Below are 27,381 nucleotides of genomic sequence, written 5' to 3'. Positions count from 1 at the left end.
TTGAAGAGGCTGTCTTTTCTCCACTGTATATTCTTGCCTCCTTTATCAACGATAAGGTGACCATATGTGCGTGGGTTTATCTCTGGGCTTTCTATCCTGTTCCATTGATCTGTATTTCTATTTTTGTGCCAGTACCATACTGTCTTGATTACTGTAGCTTTGTAGTATAGTCTGAAGTCCAGGAGCCTGATTCCTCCAGCTCCGTTTTTCCTTCTCAAGAGTGCTTTGGCTATTCCCCTCCAACTCTATTATACAGTAAGTCAAAAAGCAATATAGAGACACTAACTGCCATCATGCATATGAAATACCTATTGGTTTGCTTAGTCAACACAATTCCCTTGAAATGAAGACAAGAAAAGTAAAGTAAAAATCGGAGGTAGAGTTTTAAACATGAAAGATGAAGATTTAAACAAAGAAGCTTGAATATGAACCTTAAGAATTCAAAAGCAAATCTTAGGACTGATTCCACTTGAGCCTAAACGCAATGTAATTTGTGTTACTGACACTATCATTGTATGTCCTGTAAAACATTAAACCAGAGAAATATCATCCACTCACCAACAACATATAAGCAACCATGGAGCTCACTAACTCCATTGCCTGCTCTTCGCTGACCCATTTCTTTAACTTCTATCCATTTATCAAGATGTGGATCATACCTCTCCACACTAGATAGAGAAGCCACTCCATCATTGCCACCTACTGCATAAACGTGGTTCTAAATAAATAAAGAAAAAAAAACACAAGACATTAGAATTTGAATTGATTTACATGCTGTCCTAATGGTAGACCAGAATGTGCAAGAGAGCAGTATTTCATGAAATAATCTGGTGTGTAATCAATATCTGCATACTGGAAATATGAATACATCAGACCTTCCCTTATTTGGTTAGGGATGTGACGCAATGCAAACCAGTGAGCAAGCTGCCACATAACTTACCGCAAGAGCCACAGAGCCAACTCCTCCACGGGGAGTATTCATTGGTGCCACTGCACTCCACTGATCAGATTCTATGTCATACCTCTCAACATCGTTGAAGCAAGTATTGTCATCTAACCCTCCAATTGCATAAATTGGGCCTCCCAAGGAGGCCAAGGCAATTCCTCGCCTGCAAAAACAATAAAAGACACTTCAGCATTCCGATTTGTTTCCAGAAAAAAGGTAGCAAAAACATTGTGCTAATGTACCCATTTATCACATTAAACGTCAATGTGGCTTTTTCCCGTTATTTTTAGATTTATCAAAGCTTCTGCATAGATGGCTACAGGGTTGCCAAATTGTGCAAGTCTATGTGAACAGTGCCCTCTGGAGTTTTATAATGCATAGCCTACACAGGCTATGCATAGCCTTAAACTTAAATGAAATAATAAAGGAAAACCCAACAAAATACTATAAATGGAGTCCAAAACATTCAGTTAGTAAAACACTCAGTTGCATAATTAAGAGACTGATGAATTGACAGAGATGGTTTGCTACAGAGGTCAGAAGTCAATCTCATTACTAAATTCACGTAATTGCAGAGCACATTTTGTTGCAGTGTTTCATTACATCACACAAAAGAACATCAATTTTATATTACAAGCTTTATATCACATTGCTTAACTTCTGAAGGGTATCTATTTATCTTGGAACAGAAGAGACTCAGCCCATGTTAAAAGCTAATTCATCATAATGGTGACTGAAAAAAAAATTATATCAATTTCTTAAAAAACACACTGCAGCAATCAAAAGTTGAACTATTCTAAAATTTATCTGTCACTGACTTGGTACATACTTTGGATAAAGTATATTGTTTAAACCTTTACTACCTTGCTTCTTCATCTGTCACCCATTTGAGAAAGCAGTAGACACAACTGATATTAATTTGTCAATATAGGTAATGCACCAAGAACAGTGACTAGCCCATATTCAGTGCTGTGTATTAGCTATTATTATTTCTGGAGAGAGCTGCTGCTCTACTGAGATTCTAACTCTCAGTTTACCAAAAGAGTATCCTAGGAAAGAATTCTTAAGGATAATGTTGTCATTCATTTTGTGTCCTTAACTTCTTTTCCCTTGAGTATAAAACAATGACTTACAAAATACTGTGGTTATAAAAACTTTCAGGTGTGGGTGAACACATGCATGTACACTCTAGAATATATGAGTGTTATATCATGGCAGAAGTGAGTATGCCATATAATTCCCCCCTCCCTCCACCCCCTAAACCACAAGACCATAAGACACTATTGATTATTTCTTACTCCTCAAAACTCTCGATTTTTGTGACATCACATGTTTGAGTTTCCTCCTCCATTATATCTCTGGCTGGTACTTTTCAGCTTTCTTTACACCAGTACCTTCTTCTCTATTCTGTCACTGAATTATGAAGTTCCCTAAGGCCTCTTATCACCCTATACTCTCTCTGTAGGCAATTTCATTCTTTCCATGGATTTATAACTCTAATATGTATTTCCAGACATATATACAGCTTCTTCTTCAAATCTGTGCGTCTGGATCTTCAACCTTAACTTTATTTATTTATTTATTTATTTTTGTGGTAGGCGGGCCTCTCACTGCTGTGGCCTCTCCCGTTGCGGAGCACAGGCTCCGGATGCGCAGGCTCAGCGGCCATGGCTCACGGGCCCAGCCGCTCCGCGGCATGTGGGATCCTCCCAGACCGGGGCGCGAACCCGGTTCCCCTGCATCGGCAGGCGGACGCGCAACCACTGCGCCACCAGGGAAGCCCCAACCTTAACTTTAATCTGAAGTGAAACTTACTGTCTACCTCCCTGTGCTAGGCAGATTTTAAGATGTCTTCCTCCACAATATTCACCCTCTGGTTTTACTCCTATGATTATGCTACGTTACATGGCAAAATGGAGATTACCTGAATGAGCTTAATCTAACCACATAAGCCCTATAAAAGCAGAGAGGTTTCTCCAGCTGATAGCAGAAGACAGGTCAGAAACTCAAAGAACGTGGTGGATTCTGCAAGTCGCTGCTAGTTTGAAGATTGAGGGGAGCACTTGGAAAGGACCTCAGAATGGCTTCTAGGAGCTGAGAGTGATCCCTGGCCTACAGCCAACAAGAAACTTGGTCCTTCAATCGCAAAGAACTGCATTCTATCAATAACCCAAATGATCTTGGAAGTAGTTTCTTCCCCAGAGCCTCCATTAGAGCCTACAGGCTACACCTTGATTTTGTCTTGTGGAGCCTAAGTGGAAAACTCAGTTAAAGTTGCTGGACTTCTGACTTATGGAACTGTGAACTAATTAATGGACATTGTTCTAAGCTTCTAAGTTTGTCATAATTGGTTACACAGCAAGAGAAAACTAATATACCCATTACAAGACAAACAAAAACTTTATCCTGTACACCGTTTTGCTTTTCCTAATGCAGAAAGTCACACCACTATCCATAACCAGTTGTTTAAGCCAGAAACTTAAGGATCATCTTAGCCTCTACCTTATTGTTTTTATCTCCCACATCTAATTATCATAAAATCTTGTTGATTGTACACTTCTGAACTCTCTCTCAAATATGTCCTCTTTCCTCTCTCTCACCTTCTACCACTTTAGTCCAAGCCACCGTTATTTCTTCGACTAAAAATATTACAATAACCCTTTTGGTTTCCCAGACTGTTTTCACTCTGGTCTTCCTCAAATACATTCTCCATTTCATAGCAGAGCATCTCTGAAAAGAGAAATCTGATTCTATCACTCCCCTGCTATCAAGAAAAAAAAAATGTGTGTGTGTATTTCAAAGCACACCAGATTAAAAAATCTTGGCAAACTTGAAAGGCCCTGATTTTTTGCCTGCTATTTCAGCTGTATCTGTTGACACTATCCCCTTTGATCTGTCAGCCACACAGGACTTCTTTCATGCTCTCTGCTCTCATTCATCTCCAGATTTTCAAAGGCTCTTCATCTCTTTCCATCCACCAACCTTACACCACCCACCACTTAATCAGTCTAAATTCTTTTGTTCCTTCAGACCTTAGGTTAAATGGGACTCCACTCTCAAGCATTCTTTACTTAGGCTGGTGCTAGCATTATTACCTGTAATTATGTCTTTATTTCTATCTTGCCTTTTAGAATGTAAGCTCTATGGAGGTAGGGACCCTGTCTTATTTATTGCTGTATCTTCAGCACTTGGTATACCTTGCAATGGGCACTTAACCAGTATTTGTTGAATAAATAAATCAATCCCTAGAGATGCTCTGTTAGGATGATGGGTTTCAATAAAACCATACTTTGAACAAACATCAGTATCCATTTTAGTGAAAAGATGAAAAAGAAAAGGGGGGAAAAAGAAAAACATGTATTTAACATATGAATATTATTTTGGAATGCACACTGAAACAATGATTTGGGGGGAATACAAATTATAAAAACAAATAACATGAGAAAATAATTGCAGTTCTATTATTTTTATACAGTTGGAAAGTTATTGTAGTGCTCAGGGTATATTTTAGAAGATTAAAGAAGTTCAACTGCTATTTTGTTAGACTTGAGAATTGAGTTTCACTCAATTCTCAGCTAAAAACCAGCTTAGCATGATAAAGAGACAAGAGTATAAAGATTAAAAATGTACTTAAGGATTTTCTCCCCCATTTTAATTCATGTGTTAGAATTTAAACTGTTTGTAGTTACCATGTAGCATAATTCAAGCCCCACTAAAGTATTAAAATGTCATTTATAGATAAGGAGCGTATTTTAAGGCTAGGTTTTTCCCACTAAGATTCTTTCTCCTCATGAGTGAAAGAAAGGCCAAAAATCTCTTTTCAGCCGAACTCTCTTCACATTTCCATTTAATTTTTCATACTTCTAACACACAAGAAAACTCAGTTAAAAATACTATGTTAAATTAATCAAGAGGGGCTTCCCTGGTGGCGCAGTGGTTGAGAGTCCGCCTGCCAATGCAGGGGACGCGGGTTCGTGCCCCGGTCCGGGAAGATTCCACATGCCGCGGAGCGACTGGGCCCGTGAGCCATGGCCGCTAAGCCTGTGCGTCCGGAGCCTGTGCTCCACAACGGGAGAGGCCACAGCAGTGAGAGGCCCGCATACCGCAAAAAAAAAAAAAAATCAAGACTAGAAAACTAGATGTCAATGTATCCCCATGTGCAAAATTATCTTCAGTTGAGCACCACTAGTACAAAGGAATGCAACTATTTTTGAAACTTTTCTGAAAATTTTAAATTATTTCAAAATAAAAAGTTAAATAAATGCTCAGGTATGAGTCAAAACTATGACAATCATTATCATACTCAAAGACATGATTCTAGTCTTAATTCTCAGGAAAATTTTAAAAGTTATAATGAAGCATCACATTGGATGCTTTAACAAAATGTGTTTAGGAAGGTATTTAAAGTTTCTAAAAATGTAGGGTAAAAAATTAGCCCTTTCAGTTATAGGAAGCTTTCTTTATTTTCCACCAACAAATCAAAATAAATGTCCATGCTCATCTACCTCTTTGTGTTCATTGATGCCTTCATCATCCATTTATTAGTGAGAGGATCAAACATCTCCATACTACCTAAATGTTCATTTCCATCATGTCCACCCACTGCATACACTTTACCTGTCAAGTAGAAAAGTATTTTCATTTGTTTCCAAATAAATAAATTTATATATAATCAATATACAATTAAAATAGCACAATAAATTAACTTTCAACAAATATTCTTCTGTTCAACATTATGATCAAGTCACTTCAGTAGTCAAATGAAAATAAATGTAAGCTTCTGCTTAATAAAATGCCTGAAACATGCTGTTTTACAAGTTATTTAAATGTTCAACATTATCCCAACTTTTTATTACTTAGTAGGTGAAATCACTACATCCTTGCAAATGTTTAATAAAATGAAAAAATGCTCTTATATAAAGAAAATATAAAACTCTTAATACATCAAACCTTTTCTAAATGAAACAAATAAAAATTGGAACTATTAACATACCAAAATGGTAACTGTAACTATTTAGGTGTCTGGGTTATGGATGATTTTTGTTTTTTATTAAAATATGTTTTCATATTTCCCCCCAAAGCATTTATACTTTTATAATTGGAAGAAAAGTGACTTTTTAATTCTCCTAACAATTTATCCATGGTTCTGCAATTAATTCATTTTTAGTAACCAGGTAAAAAAACCTCATTTCAATAATAATAATTAGGTATAGAAAAAAGTTAATATATATTTATTATTTGGGTTCAATAAATATTTTTCTTTAGTTTAGTTATTTTGTAAAAATAACTCAGAATAGTTTAACTCCCTTTTCCTTAATACTCATCTCCTGTTAAGCATCTATATGCAAGAGATTGTACACTGAGCATCTATGGGCATAAAGCAAGTAAACATTCACCAAATAATTTGATATATTGAAACATTTTATAATGTAGGAATTTTCTTATAGAAAGAAATTCTCAAAGTTCAAATATTTAAAAGACCATTGTGGTGACACGATGTGATTTAACACAAAAGCAGACTCACCTTCCACTGAGATTACACCCACATGTCGCCTTCGACTGTTCATTTCTGGTCCAAAGAACCAACTGTTTTTGCTGATAGAATAACATTCGATACTGCGAAAGGGGTCACCTGATCCACCTCGACCACCTACACAAAATAGCACACCTAAAGGTAAAGTGACAAAATAGAGGTTAAAATCACAGCTCCCTTTTTTTTTTTTAACAGCTAATTTTATTTTTATTTTTTGGCCATACCACACGGCTTGTGGGATGTCAGTTCCCTGACCAGGGATTGAACCCAGGCCCATGGCAGTGAGAGCATGGAGTTCTAACCACTGGACTGCCAGGAAATTCCCCCTAACTTAAAAAAAAAAAAAAAAAAAAATACCTAAGTGTGGAAAAAACTTAGGAACTAAAAATTTTGATTAATGGGAAAAAAAAAAGTTATTTGGATAGCATTTAATGTCATTATACCAATAAAAACCTAATTTTCTTTTTTCCCCCTCATTTGAACTTTTCAAAGAATAGAATACATCAGTTATCTCAGCTTGTTAACATTCCACTATAATATGGTTGAGATCCTCACCCACCCTGAAAAATTGCTCTTGATAGAAAGGTCATGACAAAATCCAACTTTATGAGTTTCATAAAGTTAATTTCTGACTGAATACAATTACAACATTTGATATACTGATCACCCTAGTGTTTTTGGAAACTCCTTAACTCTTGATTTCCATAATATCAAAGTCTCCTTTTGTCTCCAAACATTTCTCTCTTTTCTATGTTTTCTGTTTCATTCTCAGCCTACTTCTCACATACTTCATGCTTACACAGGAAAAGTTCAATCCCTTTACTTAAAATTCCATCTGTATCATAATGCCTTCCAATCTACATTTCTAAGCCACATTTCCACTTGATGTCCCAGAGGCACCTCAAACCCAACATAAAAGATCTGCCTTCTTCACCCACCTAAACAACTTCGTCCTTCCCTGAGGTGTCCTTTCTCTCCCTCGATATTCCCGCAGCCACTGTTAGTTCAGGCCCTCATCAGCTATTACTGCAAAATCTTGTTCTCTCTTATCACTTAGTACTCTTTTGCTTTCAGATTGTCAACTGAATAATCTAATTAAAAGGCTCTTTCAACAGCTTTTCATTACCTGTATCAGTAGTTCTTAAAAATTTTATTGGGGGCTTCCCTGGTGGCGCAGTGGTTGAGAATCTGCCTGCCAATGCAGGGGACACGGGTCCGAGCCCTGGTCTGGGAAGATCCCACATGCCACGGAGCAACTAGGCCCGTGAGCCACAACTACTGAGCCTGCACGTCTGGAGCCTGTGCTCCGCAACAAGAGAGGCCGCGACAGTGAGAGGCCCGCGCACCGCGATGAAGAGTGGCCCCCGCTTGCCACAACTAGAGAAAGCCCTCGCACAGAAACGAAGACGCAACACACCCAAAAATAAATAAATTAATTAACAAAAATTTTATTGAATGCCACTAAATTGTACATTTAAAAATGGTTTAAATGGCAATTTTTATGGTATATGTATTTTACCACAATTTTTCTTAACAAATCAAAACTTTATTCTGGGGACTTCCCTGGTGGCGCAGTGGTTAAGACTCCATGCTCCCTATGCAGGGGGCCCAGGTTCGAACCCTGGTCAGGGAACTAGATCCCACATGCTGCAATTAAAAGATCCTGCATGCCTCAACAAAGATCCCGTGTGCTACAACTAAGACCCGACTTAGCCAAATTTAAAAAAAGAAAAAAAAAAACTTTATTCTGATTCAGAATCACCAGAGGAGCTATTTTATAAAACACAGATTGCTGGGCCTGACCCCTCCCCCACCAAGAGTTTGACTCAGTGGGTTTGGGGAAGGTCCAAAATTTTGCATTTTTAAAAACTTCCCAAGTGAATGCTCATGCTGCTGGTCAAGAGGCCACCACTTGCTTCACACTATGAGAAACACTGCTCTACAAGATAAAGCCTTAGTAGAGCATAAAGGCCTTGCACTGTCCAACGTGATTTTCTCCCTCTCTTTTCCTTAATGTTTAAGCTCCTGCATCACCCACATAGTGATCATCCTCAATGTTCTCATAACAACTTTTGGTAACTCTCATTCATGTAATATACAGTACTGAAATGATCTGTTATGCTGATATCTGTCACCAGAGTCTAAGCAAGATTAAGATAATGTGTTAAGCGTTTATGCACTAATAAAGATGAGCACAGTGTCTGGCGTGTACCAAACATTTAATAAATGTAAAATAAACTGAATACCCTTTTCTCTAACTGGCACCCAGAAAAACATCTATTTATTATTCAAAACTAAGACTGGGGGTTATTTTCCCTATAAAACCTTTTCTGTCCCTTCCAAAGTAAAAATAACCACTCTTTTTGCTTCCCACTATACCTTTTGATTATATCAAAGTACCTTTAATACTTTATTGCATTTACTTATTCATATGTCTATTTCCCTAGATCAGACTGAAAGTTCTCTCAAAATAGGAACGGCTATAGTCTATTTGTGTGTTTACATTTCTAATGCCTAACCCAGAACCCGGCACATAGTAGGCACTTAATGTATGTTTGCTGAATGACTACATATATGAATGACCAGAACTGCCTGTGCTATCTTTTCCAACCAATTCAGTGTTTTAAGTCAGAGAAATTTAAAGTTGAAAGAGACTTTAAAGATCCTGCAGTCAAAATTATTTATAGGGGCTTCCCTGGTGGCGCAGTGGTTGCGCGTCCGCCTGCCGATAATTAAAAGATCCTGCATGCCTCAACAAAGATCCCGTGTGCTACAACTAAGACCCGACTTAGCCAAATTTAAAAAAAGAAAAAAAAAAACTTTATTCTGATTCAGAATCACCAGAGGAGCTATTTTATAAAACACAGATTGCTGGGCCTGACCCCTCCCCCACCAAGAGTTTGACTCAGTGGGTTTGGGGAAGGTCCAAAATTTTGCATTTTTAAAAACTTCCCAAGTGAATGCTCATGCTGCTGGTCAAGAGGCCACCACTTGCTTCACACTATGAGAAACACTGCTCTACAAGATAAAGCCTTAGTAGAGCATAAAGGCCTTGCACTGTCCAACGTGATTTTCTCCCTCTCTTTTCCTTAATGTTTAAGCTCCTGCATCACCCACATAGTGATCATCCTCAATGTTCTCATAACAACTTTTGGTAACTCTCATTCATGTAATATACAGTACTGAAATGATCTGTTATGCTGATATCTGTCACCAGAGTCTAAGCAAGATTAAGATAATGTGTTAAGCGTTTATGCACTAATAAAGATGAGCACAGTGTCTGGCGTGTACCAAACATTTAATAAATGTAAAATAAACTGAATACCCTTTTCTCTAACTGGCACCCAGAAAAACATCTATTTATTATTCAAAACTAAGACTGGGGGTTATTTTCCCTATAAAACCTTTTCTGTCCCTTCCAAAGTAAAAATAACCACTCTTTTTGCTTCCCACTATACCTTTTGATTATATCAAAGTACCTTTAATACTTTATTGCATTTACTTATTCATATGTCTATTTCCCTAGATCAGACTGAAAGTTCTCTCAAAATAGGAATGGCTATAGTCTATTTGTGTGTTTACATTTCTAATGCCTAACCCAGAACCCGGCACATAGTAGGCACTTAATGTATGTTTGCTGAATGACTACATATATGAATGACCAGAACTGCCTGTGCTATCTTTTCCAACCAATTCAGTGTTTTAAGTCAGAGAAATTTAAAGTTGAAAGAGACTTTAAAGATCCTGCAGTCAAAATTATTTATAGGGGCTTCCCTGGTGGCGCAGTGGTTGCGCGTCCGCCTGCCGATGCAGGGGGGACGGGTTCGCGTCCCGGTCTGGGAGGATCCCGCGTGCCGCGGAGCGGCTGGGCCCGTGGGCCATGCCTGCTGGGCCTGCGCGTCCGGAGCCTGTGCTCCGCAGCGGGAGGGGCCGCAGCGGAGGGAGGCCCGCATACCACAAAAAAAAAAAAAAAAAATTATTTATAAACTGAGGCCTTCAGAGATTAAGAAATCTGCACCAAATTACAGATGTTTTATGGCACAGCTGGAATTATAATCCCAGAATGTAATCCCAATTATTTTGGGACTTTATTTAAGTGGACCCTAATATTTCAGCTACATAGGTCACCTAGGAACATGACATGGAAGGAAAAAAATTAAAATGAAGTAAAAAGATCACGACACAAATCCTTTCTCCACTGTTCTGTGTAGCCTTGGGCATCCTTTCACTCTCTCTGATTCTTAGTTTCCTCATCCATAAAATGGAATAACACCATCTTTCTCACAATAAGGATCAAATCCTTCACTAAAACCTACTTCATAAAGTTCTTGCAATCATGTAAGAGATCATGTATATGAGGGTCTAATAGATTTGGCATATAACCTAGACTGCCAAAATCTTTGAATTCAAGTCTGAATCTGAAGAATTAAATACCTTGACTTCTTGAAACAGGATTCACAACTAAAAAAATCTACACTTCAAAAATTTAATACTTGAAATCAACCTATAAAAAAAGGGAAAAATAAGCCATCCTTTTCATGTTAAACTATTTAGAAGAACTACTTCTTCATAGGCAGATCTACAACATTCAAATTTTTTTCATACTATCTAAGATAAAGTCCCACTATTCATTACCATGTACTACCTTTTGTTGTTTTTAGGCTATTCCACGGATCTCTTTATTTAATAACCACATTAGGTCACAACAGATGTACAGGAAGTCTCTGTTCACAGTACTGATTCCAGAATTCACTGACCACATTTATTCTCCCTTATCCCACAAATATATTCTTTATAAAGAGTAACATAAGTGAACATAAAACTATTTTCTCGGGAGAACATGAAAGTCTGTAAATTATGGCAAATAAAGGCAAAACTGCATGCCTCCTCAAGTATAAGAGCTTTATATTCTAAGAGTTTAATGTGGTCTGTTATACTATTAACATTAGATGTATTAAGTACCTTTCTTTTGATGTGATAAAAGACAAAAACAAACATTTAAATATGCAGTATGTGTTAAGCTCCATGTTTGGTACCAGGGATACAAAGTTATTAAGATACCTACCTGTCTCTGAAGGGCTCAAAACATGTCAAATAAATTTCAATGCAACATAGTAATAAGATGTGCAAAGCAAGTGTCATTTAAGCAAAAATGACAGAGGATCTAATTCTGCCTAGAAGAATCAAAAAGACCCCCAAAGAAAAGATATTTCAGCAGGCTCTTCAGAGTGTATAGGTCTTGCTACAGCTTTTTAAAAAACTGGCTTATTGGTAAAACTACCTGAAATCATGCACAGTAAGAATTCATATATAACCTTACTTGCCAATTATTACTTTAAGACAATCAGATACTAATCATCTTACAATTAGGTTTCAGCAAGCATAACCAACCCTCAAATACAACAAAATTCCTTAAAGCAGAGTTGATAAAATGAGTAATTTAATTACCAGCAGTATGTTTCCTTGGGGTAGTCCGAATGGAGTATTCAAAGTCAGGTACTGCTCTGCTACTCAAGTGAAGGTGGTAATTTCTTGCTTCATCCAATAAATCTCGACATTTTAGATTTTGTTTGACAATCGGTTCTTTTGCCACAACACCCATAAGAAAATCAACCGGCAACAGCGGCAAACGAACCTAAGATTGTGAATAGTTGCAGATATAAAATTTAAGTTGCAATTGGACAGTTCATTCTCTACTTTCACTGCAGCATGTTCTCTTTTTAAAACTCATTTACCTTCTAAAATCTGAATGAAGCTCAATGTGCCAAGGTCTAAAGCAATTTCCAGTACTGGTCTGTACTAATGATATCTCAAAGGGATTTTTTAAATATTCAGGTTAAAAAGCAGGTAATGATCTTTCTAATTCCAATAAAACACATTCAGACTTATCCTTAAATGGTATAGTAAGTAGGAAAGAGTCAAAGCCATTTTCACATCATATTACATCAATGGATAATCTACACTTTTTATGATAAATGGAACATGCTGATTTGCTTCCACATCATTTCATTTCTATACACAATCTTAATCATCCCTACCTGTGCAAGTGTTTCATCCAACCATTTGGAATGATGCTGAGGATTGGCAAGAAGCCACTTGATGGCTGCACTATAGACCTGCTTTTCATTCTCAATATTTAGATCACTGGAGGACAAAAGCTTATGGAGATGCTGGGGTGACACACTTACAAAGTCTTCACACTCCACCACTTCAGGAAAATGCTCACAGGCATACTGATCCGCCATGTCCATTAAGTCTATTCGATTGTGACTTTCTGCAAAGGCTCTTACTGCCAGACAATTGGAGGGATGAAAATGTAACTTCATGTATTCACAACAAGCTCTAGCCACCAGTTCAACCTGTAGAATACAGGCTGCATATAAGAGAGGCTGGACGTTGTCAACAGTCAAAGTGAGTCGTGAAGAATAGACAAACTTTACCAAGTCTTCTATTGCATCACCATCAAAATCTCTGATCTCAATCAGTGTTTGCTTGGCTTCAGCCATTTCAGAGAGAAACATAGCTCTGAAGTAAGGAATAACACAAGCCAATACCAGTTTGTGACAAGAGATTAGCTTTGAGCCAACCTGTTCAAAACAAAACAAAGAGAGATTCAGTTTAATATCAAAATTAGCCTGAGATCAGCATCGAGTACATGCTGTATAGCAGGGATAAAAACTCCAGACAAGTTTAGTGTATTTGTTTTAACAATATAATCCTTTGTCACTTTCAATCTAGGCCAATTTCTTAAGGTCAGGCAATTTTCTTCTTCCAAGTTAGAGTCAAATCTTTTATACATGTATCTATAATATATATACCATAAACTATGATTTTTCTGTATTATCTCACATTTCAGAAGCATTTTGTGAGTTAATGAGGCTAATAGCAAACATCACCTAGCACTTACTATGTATCAGGCACTATACTTTTTTTTGTCTAAGAGTCCCCTTTTTTTTTTTTTTTTTGCGATACGCGGGCCTCTCACTGTTGTGGCCTCTCCCACTGTGAAGCACAGGCTCTGGACACGCAGGCTCAGCGGCCCAGCCACTCCGCGGCATGTGGGATCTTCCCAGACTGGGGCACAAACCCGTGTCCCCTGTATCAGCAGGCGGACTCTCAACCACTGCGCCACCAGGGAAGCCCTAGACATATTGTTTTAAAATATTTTCACTAATAAATATACATAATAATATATAAACAAGTTTTACCTTTCCCTGGAATGACCTCAAGATTATATATAATCTCCTATGTGAAGCCTTTCCAGTCACCTCTCAGACATAGTTAACAGATCCTCTCCTATGCTTCCATAAAAATATCATAAAATGACAAAATGACAATAGTTAGCTGTGTATGGGCCTATCTCCAGCTAAATTTCAAACTTCCTCAATGCAAGTACAGCATATTATTCAGATTTATTTATACTCTCCATATACTAGGGTAAGACCTTAGTAAATATCTGTTAAATGAGTTTGTTTTTCCGTATCAGTGCTCACTTTGGAATTTAAAAACACACTAATGGCCTTACATATGAACAATAAAACCAGTTTTGATAACTGTCTTTCTAAAATGCTTGTCCTAAAAGCAATAATGATCTAATGAAGCATACTAATAAAAAAAGGAGATGACTATATCAAAGTATAATCCTCAAGGTTATATGAATGTAAAAAGTGAAGTTTATATTGAACAGAGCATTATAAACTACCCATAATCCTACTTGGTTTAGTTGTTCTATGACAGTTAAATTCTGAAAGTTTAAGAAATGTTGAATTAGAATTAAGAAACAAATCCAATAACAGACCTGCTAAAAGATTAAGCTACAATTCTTTCTAATGATAAGAACAGACTATACCGTAGCAGCATTATCTAATACTTTTGGAACAACAAGAATAGTACACATAATGATCCTAGCAGCTGATTATTTATTGATTATTATGTACTGAGCACTGTTATAAGGACTTCACATGTTATCAATTCACTTATTCCTCACAAAAACCTAATCGTCATCATAATTTTACAGTTGAAAAAATAAAAATGATAGCTCCTTTAAATTAGTGAAGTTTCTCATTCCTAAATGACTTCTATCACTGCTTCAAACACAGTAATTTTGGGTTTCCACCATAGATTCTTTTTTTTTTCCACCATAGATTCTTCTGAGGTTTTCACTTCAACCTATTGTTGAAGTTACCCAATAAACAAAGAAAAGTTATGAGATTAGTTATTACTTGCCCTAAAATGGCTGTATCCTTTCTTTTTCACTTAAGAAAGTTTACATGCAGTAGCTAGTAAAAATTATTCTAAGATCTAATTATAAAATGTATACAATCAATAATATTCTATTTAATTATTTTCCAACATATACTGATATGATGAACTGATAATTTATTAAATTCAAATAATCTATTTTACATTTTTATTTTTGCCAAATCCAGTGTGGGTCACTGAATTTCACACTTGCGTTGATAATTAGAACAATGGCATTAAATTAAACATAATATACTATACAGATCAGGTGTTCTACACCTACAGTTTAGGTCTTCCTTCATTAAAATTTATACATGGCTAAATTTCACATAAAGCTAGTAAAATTATTTAATAGTTTTCTTCTCAATATCTTAGTGTCCTTACATATTTGTAGGTCCTAATTAAAAGTTTAAGTAAAGAGAATGTAGGTCATTTATTTACAGTATAACACTATACTCCTGGACATTCTGGGCCTAAAACTCAGAATTTATGCATTCAGTTTACAGACTTTTGCTGAGTGTCCCTGATCTGATTCTCTAAGGGTGTCCTCAATCCCCGCAACTCTGAGCTCTAAGAACCTGACTGATCAGGAGCAGAAAGCAAAATCTAAAAGATCCCAAAGTGGCAAATCTCATGTGGTAAATGCTCCAAGTATACACATAAATCCTCAAAAGAATTTAATATTACACTGAGACATAAGAATAGTAAGAGGTACTTTAAATGAGCTATGAGAAACAATTAGAACACAGTCTCTTCAACACTGCTTTATCAATTTTCCAACTTTATTAAAACTGTCCTTTGTAGCAGAGCAACATGATCATATAGGCCTTAGACAAAGTTTACTAAAGACTTTTTCATCCAAGTCTAAAAAACACTCTACTTCACTATCAGGTAAAAATAAACAATATCACTTAAAGACGGTAATATTGAAATAGAGATTAAATTACAGGCATATCTTGGAGGTACTGCAGGTTCAGTTCCAGACCACTGCAAAGCAAATATCTCAATAAAGCAAGTCACACGAATTTTTTGGTTTCCCAGTGCATATAAAAGTTATGTTTAGACTAAAAAACGCTAACCATCACCTGACAACTCAGGGCTGCCACAAACCTTCAATTTGTTTAAAACTAACAAAAAACACATTATCTGAGAAGCACAATAAAGCAAAAAAGTGCAGAAAAACAAGATATGCTTAACACCAGAATAGGAACACACAGTAAAACACTAGTGCAACTACATATACAACCAAGAATTCTGACTTCTAACCAACATCAAGAGTAAGTGAATACATCAAGTTGGTTTTTTTTTTTCTTTTTTTTTTTTTTGGCTGCGCCAGGCAGCATGCAGGATCTTAGCTCCCTGACCAGGGATCAAACCCATGTCCCCTGCAATGGAAGCATGAAGTCCTAACCACCAGACCACTAGGGAATTTCCAACATCAAGATTTTTTAATTCACAAGTTAAAAGCTAATTCCCTGGCGGTCCAGTGGTTAGGACTCCACGCTTTCACTGAGGAGCGTGCAGGTTCGATCCCTGGTCAGGGAACTTAGATCCTGCAAGCCGTTTGGTGCAGCCAAAAAAAAAAAAAAAAAAGCTTATCTGGTCAACAGCAATTTATCCATTTCACAAATAATAACTATTTGTTGTTTTAGGGCTCTAGAACTTTCAGAAGTGAAACTAAGAAACAGTGAATATAAACATTTAATTAGTATAATAATTTTATCCTATGCTAGGCTCCCTTTACTTACCCTCATGTCCCTTCCCCTTCAATGGAATAAAGGGTTGAAACTAAAACCATTCTGACTATAATAAGTAAAGCACCAAAAATTTGCCTTGTGTGGTTATAGAAACCCTTATTTTATATAATACACTGAAGAGGTTGAGGAAAGAAAAAAAAGACAGTCTCACCTTCAATGTGATATCACAGAGTTCTCCATTTTCATAAAACTGAAGAAGAGAACCATGAAAATCTTTCCAAGCCTCATTTGCTTCAAAGATAAAGGAGTCTTCTCCATCACCATCACCAAGTGAAGATCTGTTCTTTATTTGCTGGTGCTGTTGCCTTTTCCCCTTTGTGAAGCGATTCCTAGCTTGTTTTGCATTCATAGATTCTGAAGCCATTTGTAACACTCTTCTTTTAATACAGTTCTCTTCTCAAACATCCCATTTATTCTTTTGTAAAGGATGGGGAAAAGGTAGATGGGGAGAAGGTAGATTCAGTCCACTAAACTTCAGACATTTTTCAAAACCTACTCAACTGCCATTGTCCAGTTAGCTGAGACTGAAAAAAAATAACAAAACACACATAAAACCACTCAAAAAATGATTACTAGAAATTATAGTTTACCAATACCATATATGTAAAATGACCATATAAATCATAGTTGAAAGAAGAACAGGTGACTTTGTATTTTTACACTAAATGTCACATAAGCCACCTCACCTAATTGTATCAGTAAAGGGACTCCTTTAAAATCTAATTGGAAAATTGTGGGAAGATGGTGCAGTAGAAGCACAAGGAATGTCTCCCCACATAGACAACAACTGCACTGACCGAATCTGTCTGATGTAACTATCTTGAAACTCTGGAGTCTGCTGAAGGATTACAACTTCCAGAAGACTTAGTCAGTAAATTGCAGTTGACTTTGGTCACTTTCAGCTCTGTGTACAGCAACAGCTGCCCACCCTCAGCCATGTGGCAAGCAGCTGTGCATGTGTTTCTGGAGCAGCTTGCACAGAGTTTGAAGGAGCCACAGTAGGCAAGAAGGACTCTATCCTCTGAATATCAGGGTTCTCTCCTCTGATTGCTCACTACTGTTTCTGATCACAGAGGTGCAGACAAAGAGGTGGCCAGCCACTGTTATTGCACCTCCTCCCACTGTTGCAAGCCCCTCCCTCTCATCTGAAGTGACTTCCAGGATATTTTAAAGGCTGGTGCCCTTTACCGCTGAATTTTTCACTATTTCCCCTTTTGGGAGTAAGACACTAAAGACTAAGACATTAAAAAACTGCATATACAAGGAAAATCAGAAAGCGACCATGCATGCTCAGGAAAAGGCTCAGAAAAGACCTGAGAAGACTTTAAGTTTAAACCTCAAGCTGATCTTCAGCATAAAGACAGCCCACAATAAAAAAAAAAAGCAACCTTAAGGAACAGGGAAAAATCTGATTTTCAGAGTTACCACATTATTAGACTCAAACATCTAGTATTTAACAACCAAAAAAATCACAAGGCATACAAAGAAACAAAAAAGTATGGCCTATTCAAGGGGAAAAATAAATCAACAGAAACTGTCTCTGTCTAGTAAAAATGCCATTAGTTCTTTTTCAAAGACTTTAAAACAACTGTCTTGAAGATGCTCAAAGAACCAAAGGAAGATGTGAACAAAGTCATTTGTGTTAACAAAATGAACTATCAATAGAGAAACATATAATCTAAAAAGGAACCACAGAGAGATTCTGGAACTGAAATTAAAAATTCATTAGAGGGGGGCTTCCCTGGTGGCACAGTGGCTAAGAATCCACCTGCCAATGCAGGGGACACAGGTTCAAGCCCTGGTCTGGGAAGATCTCACATGTCATGGAGCAACTAAGCCCATGCGCCACAACTACTGAGCCTATGCTCTAGAGCCCACTAGCCACAACTACTGAAGCCCACACGCCTAGAGCCTGTGCTCCGCAACAAGAGAAGCCACCGCAATGAGATGCCTGCGCACCACAACAAAGAGCAGACCCCACTCGCCACAACTAGAGAAAGCCCATGTGCAGCAATGAAGACCCAATGCAGCCAAAAATAAATAAATGTAAAAAAAAATTCATTAGAGGGATTTGAAGGCAGATCTGGGCAGGTGGAACAAAGATTTAGCAAAGTTGAAGCTAAGATGATGAAAATTATCAAGTCTGACAAACAGGAAGATTGAAGAAACATAAACAGCACCTAAGGGACCTGTGGGACACCATCAAACAGATCAACATACATATCATGAGAGTCCTAGAAGGAAAAAAGACAGAGAAGGGGGCAGAGAGAATATTTGAAAAAATAATGGCTGAAAACTTCCCGAATTTAATGAAAGACATGAACATAAACATCCAAGAGACTCCAAAAAATATGACCTCAAAGAGACCTACACCAAGACATATTATAATCAAACTTCCAAAAAGCTAAAGAGAGAATCTTGAAAACAAGAAGAAAAGTGAATCATCACATACCAGTGATCTCAATAAGATTATCAGCAGATTTCTCATCAGAAACTTTGGAGGCCAAAAGACAATGGGCGGATATGTTAAAAGTACTAAAAGACAAAATGTGTCAATGAAGGATCTAGATCCAGCAAAACTGTCCTTCAAAAGTGAGGGAGAAAGTAAGACACACCCAGATAAACAAAAGCTGAGGGAGTTCATGATCACTAGACCTGGTCTGCAACTCAAGGGAGACCTACAAGATGAAAGAGATGAAAGAACACTAGACAGTAACTCAAAGCCATATGAATATAAAAGTAAATATATGGGTAATTAGAAAAGCTAGTATTATTGTAACAGTGGTTTGTAACTGTACTTTTTATATTTGAGAGACAAATACATTTTTAAAGAATTATTAATGTAAAAAGCTAGTTTTACTGTAATTTTGCTTTGTTACAACAAATCATGTTTCCTACATAACTTAGGAGAATACTTAAAATAATAAGTAAAAAAACAGAACTTAAATAAAATTTAAATTAAACAATTTTAATAATTTGAATTTTTAGTTCATGTTTTTAGACACACAATGTATAAAGATGCAATTCTGTGACATCAACAACTGAAAAGGGTAGAGATGAAACTGTAAAGAAGCAGAGTTTTTGTCTGTTACTGAAGCTAAGCTAGTATAAATTCAAATTAGAGTAGTATAATTTTAGGATGTTAAATGTAATCCTCATGATAACCACAAAGAAAATGCCTATAGAGTATACACTTAAGAAAATAAGGAAGGAACTTAAAAACATTTCACTACAAATAAAATCAACTAAACACAAAAGAAGACAGTAATACAGGAAATGAGGCTCAAAAAGCTCTAAGGCACATACGAAACAAATAGCACAATACCAGAAATAAGTCCTTCCTAATCAGTAATTACTACAAACGTCAATGAAACACTCCAATCAAAAGACAGAGATAGGCAGAATGAATAAAAACACATGATCCAATTATATGCTGTCTACACAAGACTCATTTGAGATCCAAAACCACAAACAGGTTGAAATGAAAAGGATTGAAAAAAATATTCCATGCAAACAGTAACCAAAAAAAGAGCCAAAGTGGCTACACTAGTATCAGACAAAAATAAGATTTTAAATTAAAAATGTTACAAGAAACAAAAAAGGACAGTATATATTAATAAAAGGTTCAATACAGCAAGAAGATACAATTATAAACATTTACATATATAATGACAAGTCATGAAAACATATGGAGGAAAAACTAAGAAATGAAGGGAGAAACAGACAGTTCTACAATAATAGTTGGAGACTTCAATACCCTACTCACAATAATGAACAAAACAACCAGACATAAGTATGGAAAATAGGACTTAACACAATAAACCAACTAGATCTAACAGACATATACAGAACACTACCCAACAACAGCAGAATACACATTCTTCTCAAGTGCATGCACATGGGACATTTTCCAGGAGAGACGACATATTAGGCCACAAATTAAGACTCAATAGATTTTAAAAGATAGATATAACAAGTATCTTCTCTAACCACAACACAATGAAGTTAGAAATCAATAACAAAAATGAAAAATTTACAAAATTGTGGAAATTAACACAATTTTAGACAACTGATGGATCAAAGAAGAAATCACAGAGAAATTAGAAAATACTTAGAGACAAATGAAAACAAAAACACAACATACTAAAACATGAGATGCAGTGAAAGCTAAGCTAATTTCCCACTAAGGGGGAAATTTACAGTTTTAAACACATCCAAAAAAAAAAACCCATCAAATCAACAACTTAACTTTAAAACCTCAGGAACTAGAAAAAAGACGAATAAACTAAACCCAAACCTAGCAGAAGGAAGTAAATAACAAAGGTCTGAGCAAAGAGAAATTAAACAGAGAACAGAAAAACAATAGAGGAAAGTCAATCAAGCCAAAAGTTGGTTCTCTGAAAAGATCAACAAAATTGACAAAACTTCAGCTAGACAGACTACGAAAAAAAGAGAGGGACTTCCCTGGTGGTGCAGTGGTTAAGAATACGCCTGCCAAAGAAGGGGACATGGGTTCAATCCCTGGTCCAGGAAGATCCCACATGCCGTGGAGCAACTAAGCCTGTGTGCCACAACTACTGAGCCTGCGTTCTACAGCCTGCGGGACACAGCTACTGAGCCCATGTGCCACAACTACTGAAGCCTGTGCATCTAGAGCCCGGGCTCCACAAAAAGAGAAGGCACCGCAATGAGAAGCCCATGCACCGCAACAAAGAGTAGCCCCTGCTCGTCACAACTTGAGAAAGCCCCACGCAACAATGAAGACCCAACACAGCCAAAGATAAATAAAATTGAAAAAAAAAGAAAAAAGAGATAAGCCTCAAATCACTATATTCAGAAGTGAAAATGGGGACATTACTACTGATTCTAAAGAAATAAAAAGAACTATAAGAGAAAATTATGAACTGTACAGCAACAAATTGGATAACCTAGATGAAAAGGACAAGTTCCTAGAAACACAAAACCTATTAAGACTAAATCACAAAGACATAGAAAATCTGAATAGACCTATAACTTGTAAAGAGATTGTATCAGTAATCAAAAATCTCCCAACAAATAAAAGCCCTGGACCTTATGACTTCACTGGTAAATTTTACCGAACATTTAAAGAACTAATACCATTCCTTCTCAAACTTTTCCAAAAAATTGAAGAGGAAGAAACACTTCCTCACTGATTCTATGAGGCCAGCATTACCCTGATACCAAAGCCAACAAGTGTTGGCAAGGATGGGGAGAAACTGGAACCCCTGTGTACTATTGGTGGGAATATAAAATGGTACAGCCACTGTGGAAAACAATGTGGTAGTTCCTCAAAAAATTTAAAATAGAATTACCATATCATGCAGCAATTCCACTTCTGGATATATATCCAAAAGAATTGAAAGCAAGATCTTTTTTTTAAATTGAAGTACAGCTGATTTACAATGTCATGTTAGTTTCAGGTGTACAGTACAGTGATTCAGTCACATATACACATATGTATATAGTATATATTCTTTTTCAGATTATTTTCCCTAATAGGTTATTATAAAATACTGAATATAGTTCCCTGTGCTATACAGTAGGTCCTTGTTGGTTATCTATATGTTAATTCCAACCTAATTTATCCCTCCCCTCCTCATTTCCCCTTTGGTAACCATAAGTTTGTTTTCTATGTCTGTGACTCTGAAAGCAAGGTCTTGAAGAGATACTTATACACCCATGTTCATAACAGTTCTAATCACGATAGCTAAAACATGGAAGCAACCCATGTCCATAGACAAATAAACGGATTAGCAAAATGTGGTATATACATACAATGAAATATTATTCTGCCTTAAAAAGGAAATTCTGCAATATGCTATAATGTGGAGAACCTTGAGAACATTAAAGATATTATGCTAAGTGAAATAAGCCAGTCAAAAAAAGATAAACTGTATGATTCAATATATGAGGTACAAGTAGTCAAAATCATAAAGACACAAAGTATAATGATGGTTGCCAAGGGCTGTGGGGAGAGGAGAATGGGGGGCTTGTTTAATGGGTACAGAGTTTCAGTTTTACAAGATGAAAAGAGTTATAGGAATGGATGGTGGTGATGATGGCATAACAATGTGAATGTATTTAATACCATTGAAACATGCACTTAAAAATAAGATGGTAAATTTTATGCTATGTGTATTTTATCACATTTAAAAAATCTAATTTGAGAATAATTCAATAGCACATGACTTTCAGGATGTGGAATGCACTATCTCCAAAAAGAGAGGCTATGAGCTAAAAATTTTAAGTTTAAAGACTATCCGATGATGCAAAGCAAAAACAGAGGTTATTTTGACTGAAATAGATTCATCCTAGATTTTGAGGTCAGATCATGGTTCCACCATTTACCAACTGAGTAACCTTGGGTAAATGACAATCTGCTTAAACTTTAGTTATCTCCTCTGTGAAACAGAGAAACCGACTTACCTTACAGAAATATTCTGGGTATTAGAGATATGGTGTTGCTAAACACGGACACTTGCATTATAAAAATCCCATTTTATTTGCATTTTCACATCGAATTTACTAGTATTTACATAAAGTCAAACTTACTCATTATCAAAGCATATTTGATGACTATTCACACCACCAATAGTTCTATGCTACAATACTATTTTAGTGATAGAAACAAAGAGACTTTAAGTTAAAATCCGTGATTATACCACTTACTGGCTTTTTTTTTTTTTTGAAGGCTTTGCTAACCTCAATTTCTTTATCTGTAAACAGGTATACCTATCTACTTCATAAGACTATTCTGAGAATTATATCAAACGCAATAATGGATTTACAAGTGCTTATGAAAGTATGACCCATTTTGCAAATACTGGTATTAGCGTGGAAGCTTCACTTATTATGCAGTTTCTAAAAACGATAAATACCTTAACTAGTCTTTTCCTGTATTACCTCTTTATTGTTAACTGCATCAACTATTTCCCACTTTTGACAGGAACCAAAATGGTCAACGTAAGACTACAGATTATAGTTATTAATACCCTTTTTTTTTTTGGCTGTGCCACGCAGCATACAAGATCTTAGGTTCCCCAACCAGGGATCGAACCTGTGCCCCCTGCATTGGGAGTGCGGAGTCTTAACCACTGGACCTCCAGGGAAATCCCAATAGTTTTTTTTTTTTTTTTTTTTTTTTTTGTGGTACGCGGGCCTCTCACTGTTGTGGCCTCTCCCGTTGCGGAGCACAGGCTCCGGACGCGCAGGCTCAGCGGCCATGGCTCACGGGCCCAGCCGCCCCGCGGCATGTGGGATCTTCTTGGACCGGGGCACGAACCCGTGTCCCCTGCATCAGCAGGCAGACTCTCAACCACTGCGCCACCAGGGAAGCCCCCCAATAGTTATTAATATCTTCTTAAAGTTACTGTGGTGGACACATGATGGTGACCCCCAATGAGTCATGCCTTCATATAATCCCCTTGAGTATGAGAAGAACCTGTGACTTGCTTCTAACCAACAGAATATGGAAAGGTGATGAACTGTCACTCTCTTGATTATGTTACATTATATAAGGTTGTGGGAGACCCTCTCCTGCAAGCCTTGAAGTAGCTAAGTGCCATGGAGAGAGCCACGTAGCAGGAAACTATAGGCAATCCCCAGGACCTAAGGGAGGCCTCCACCTGACTGTCAGTAAAAAGTTAGGGTCCTCAGTCACACAACTACAAAGAAATTCTCCCAACCACCTAAATGAGTTTGGAAGTAGATTTTTTCCATAGTTAAGCATCCATAGGATAACAAAGACTGGCCCACACTCTGACTGCAGCTTTTGTGAGATCTTGAGCAGAGGACCCAGATAAGCCAGACTCCTTACTCACAGAAACCGAAAGATAATAAATGTGTGTCATTTTAAGCCACTAAGTTAATGGTAGTCTGCTAAACACAGTAGAGAACTAATACAGACACCTTCTGTCAGGTCTAAAATTTTATCAGAGGAAAGCATGTGTAGATGTTCTAATTGGCAGCAACCACTCTAATATCTTTTAAGCTCACATTTCTGATGCAGAATAAACAATGAACAGATGGAACAAATAGACAACAAATACCCCAATTTGTAGTTGAAAACCTCTTCAGTAAACAGTCAGATAGTAAGTATTTCAGGCTTCGCAGATGGTAAATCTCTATCACAACTACTCAACTTTGCCAATGTAGCACAAAAGCAACCACAGACAATAGTAAATAAATGAGCATAGATGTATTTCAGTAAAACTTAATTTATAAAAACAGTTGGTGTCATTTGGCCCTTGGGTCATAGTTTGCCAAAACCTGAGAAGGATGGCTGATTTAAACCCAACTATGTCAATAATCATGTTAAATATAAGTGGTCTAAACACCCCCAACTAAAAGGCAGAGACTCAGGAATACTACTCAGCAATAAAAAAAGAATAAGCCATTGAAACATATAAAATTATGCTGCATGAAAAAATAACAGTCTCAAAAAGTTACATACTATATGATTCCATTTATGTAACAATCTTGAAATGACAAAATTATAGAGATGGAGAAAAGATTAGTGGCTGCCAGGGGCTAGGGAAAGAAGAAGGAAGAGGAGCGGCTGGGGCTGTAAATGGGTACCACAAAAGATATTTGTGATAGAACTATAAATTTTTTTTTTTGCGGTACGTGGGCCTCTCACTGTTGCGGCCTCTCCCGTTGTGGAGCACAGGCTCCGGACGCACAGGCTCAGCAGCCATGGCTCACGGGCCCAGCCACTCCGTGGCATGTGGGATCTTCCCGGACCGGGGCACGAACCCACGTCCCCTGCGTTGGCAGGCGGACCCTCAACCACTGCGCCACCAGGGAAGCCCAAGAACTACACTATATCTTGACTGTGGTAGTGGTCACATGAATTTACGCATGTGATAACATATACATTCATAAATTAGTGCATGTAAAACAGGAGAAATCTGAATAAGGTAAGCAGACTATATTAATGTCAATTCTTTGGTGATATTGTTCTAAAGTTATGCAAGATATTAGCATTGAGGGAAACTGGGTGAAGGATATACAAGATCTATTATTTCTTATGACTGCATGTGAATCTACAATTACCTCAAATAAAGGCTAAAAAAAAAGACAGACTGGATAAGAAAAAATGGGGGAAAAAAAAAATGAGACCTAACTATAAGTTGCCTACAAGAAAAGAGCCACTTCAAGTATAAAGATACAAATAAGTTAAAAGGATAGAAAAAGATATACCATGCTAATAGTAATAGTAAAGAAAATGGAAGTGGCTGCATTATCAAACACAAACTTCAGAGCAAAGAAAATTACTAGTGATAAAAAAAAGACAGTATATAAAACATGGATATCCACATGCAAAAGAATAAAGTTTGACTCTTACCTTACACCATACACAAAAATTAACCCAAAGTATATTAAAGATCTAAATGTAAGACCTGAAACTATAAAACTCCTAGAAGAAAACATGGGGAAAACACTTTATGACACTGGATTTGGCAATGATTTCTTGGATATACGACTAAAAGCACCAGCAACAAAAGAAAAAAAATAGACAAATGGGACTATATCAAACTTTAAAACTTCTGTGCAGCAAAGGAAACAATCAACAGGGTAAAAAGGCAACCCACAGAATGGCAGAAAATATTTGTAAACCATATACCTGATAAGGGGTTAATATCCATAATAAACTCCTATAACTCACAATAAAAAACTGATAATCCAATTAAAAATGGGCAAAGAACTTGAATAAACATTTCTCCAAAGAAATACAAATGGCCAATAAACATACAAAAAGGTGCTTAACATCACTAATCATCAGGGAAATGCAAATCAAAATCACCTGAGATACCACCTCACACTTTCAAAACAAACAGAAAATAACAAATGCTGGCCAAGTTGTGGAGAAACTGGAATCCTTACACACTGTTGCTGGGAATATTAATACAGTACAAACAGAACATAAACAGTATGTCAGTTCCGCAAAAATCTAAAATAGAATTACCACATCATGCAGCAATCCCACTTCTGTGTATATATACAAAAGAACTGAAAACAGGACATAGAAGATATATTTGCATAACCATGTTCACTGCAGCATTATTCACAATAGCCAAGAGGTAGAAGCAACCTAAATGCCCATCAGTGGATGAATGGATAAAGAAAAAGTGGTATACACATAGAATGAGTATTATTCATAGAATGAGTATTATTCAGTCTTAAAAAAAAGGAGAAACTTGTTACATGCCACAACACAGATGGACCTTCAGGACATTTATGCTAAGTGAAATAAGGCCATCACAAAAAAGACAAATACTGCATGAATCCACTTATATGAGGTATCTAAAGTAGTCATATTCTTAGAAAAAAATAAAATGGTGGTTACCAGAGGCTGAGGGGTGGGGAAAAAGAAGAGCTGTCGTTCAATGGGTATAAGCATTTCAGTTTTGCACAATGTAAACACAGTTAACACTAAGGTACTGTACACTTAAAAATGGTTTAGGGCTTCCCTGGTGGCGCAGTGGTTGGGAGTCTGCCTGCCGATGCAGGGGACACGGGTTCGTGCCCCGGTCCGGGAGGATCCCACATGCCGCGGAGCGGCTGGGCCCGTAAGCCATGGCTGCTGAGCCTGCGCGTCCGGACCCTGTGCTCTGCAATGGGAGAGGCCACAACAGTGGAGAGGCCCGCGTACCGCAAAAAAAAAAAAAAATGGTTTAGATGGGAAATTTTGTTGTGAGTTTTTTACCACAATAAAAAAAAAAAGACACTACATACATAAAAGGGTCAATTCACCAAGAAGATATAATAATTTTAAGTGGTGGAGTCAGGACTCAAACCTAGCCAGCAGGACTCCAAGTGTCTGTGCTGTTAACCCCTGCACTACTGTTCAGAGCATACTGCAAGTGAAACAGAATCACAGA

The 27,381-nt window shown here is 37.0% G+C and overlaps 1 protein-coding gene across 7 annotated transcripts in view; it reads right to left on the bottom strand.

Annotated features, from left to right (window-relative positions):
* Positions 1 to 27,381, bottom strand: part of KLHL8 (kelch like family member 8) — a 49,515-nt gene that overhangs the window by 8,696 nt on the left and 13,438 nt on the right. For 6 of the 7 annotated variants that reach the window (XM_055086010.1, XM_055086011.1, XM_055086012.1 and 3 more), the window contains 7 exons: positions 16,629 to 17,001; positions 12,518 to 13,066; positions 11,928 to 12,114; positions 6,471 to 6,614; positions 5,452 to 5,563; positions 941 to 1,109; positions 559 to 718 (listed from right to left, as the gene is read on the bottom strand). In XM_055086010.1, coding sequence (XP_054941985.1) covers positions 559 to 718; positions 941 to 1,109; positions 5,452 to 5,563; positions 6,471 to 6,614; positions 11,928 to 12,114; positions 12,518 to 13,066; positions 16,629 to 16,841 — 1,534 coding nt within the window. In that variant the 5' untranslated portion in view covers positions 16,842 to 17,001. The remainder of the gene's footprint in view (positions 1 to 558; positions 719 to 940; positions 1,110 to 5,451; positions 5,564 to 6,470; positions 6,615 to 11,927; positions 12,115 to 12,517; positions 13,067 to 16,628; positions 17,002 to 27,381) is intronic. The other variant, XM_055086014.1, reaches the window with a different exon arrangement.

Source organism: Physeter macrocephalus, chromosome 7, assembly GCF_002837175.3.
Source record: "Physeter macrocephalus isolate SW-GA chromosome 7, ASM283717v5, whole genome shotgun sequence".
NCBI lineage: Eukaryota > Metazoa > Chordata > Mammalia > Artiodactyla > Physeteridae > Physeter > Physeter macrocephalus.
Note: the sequence above shows the minus strand (reverse complement) of the source record. Positions and strands in the feature narration are given on the sequence as shown.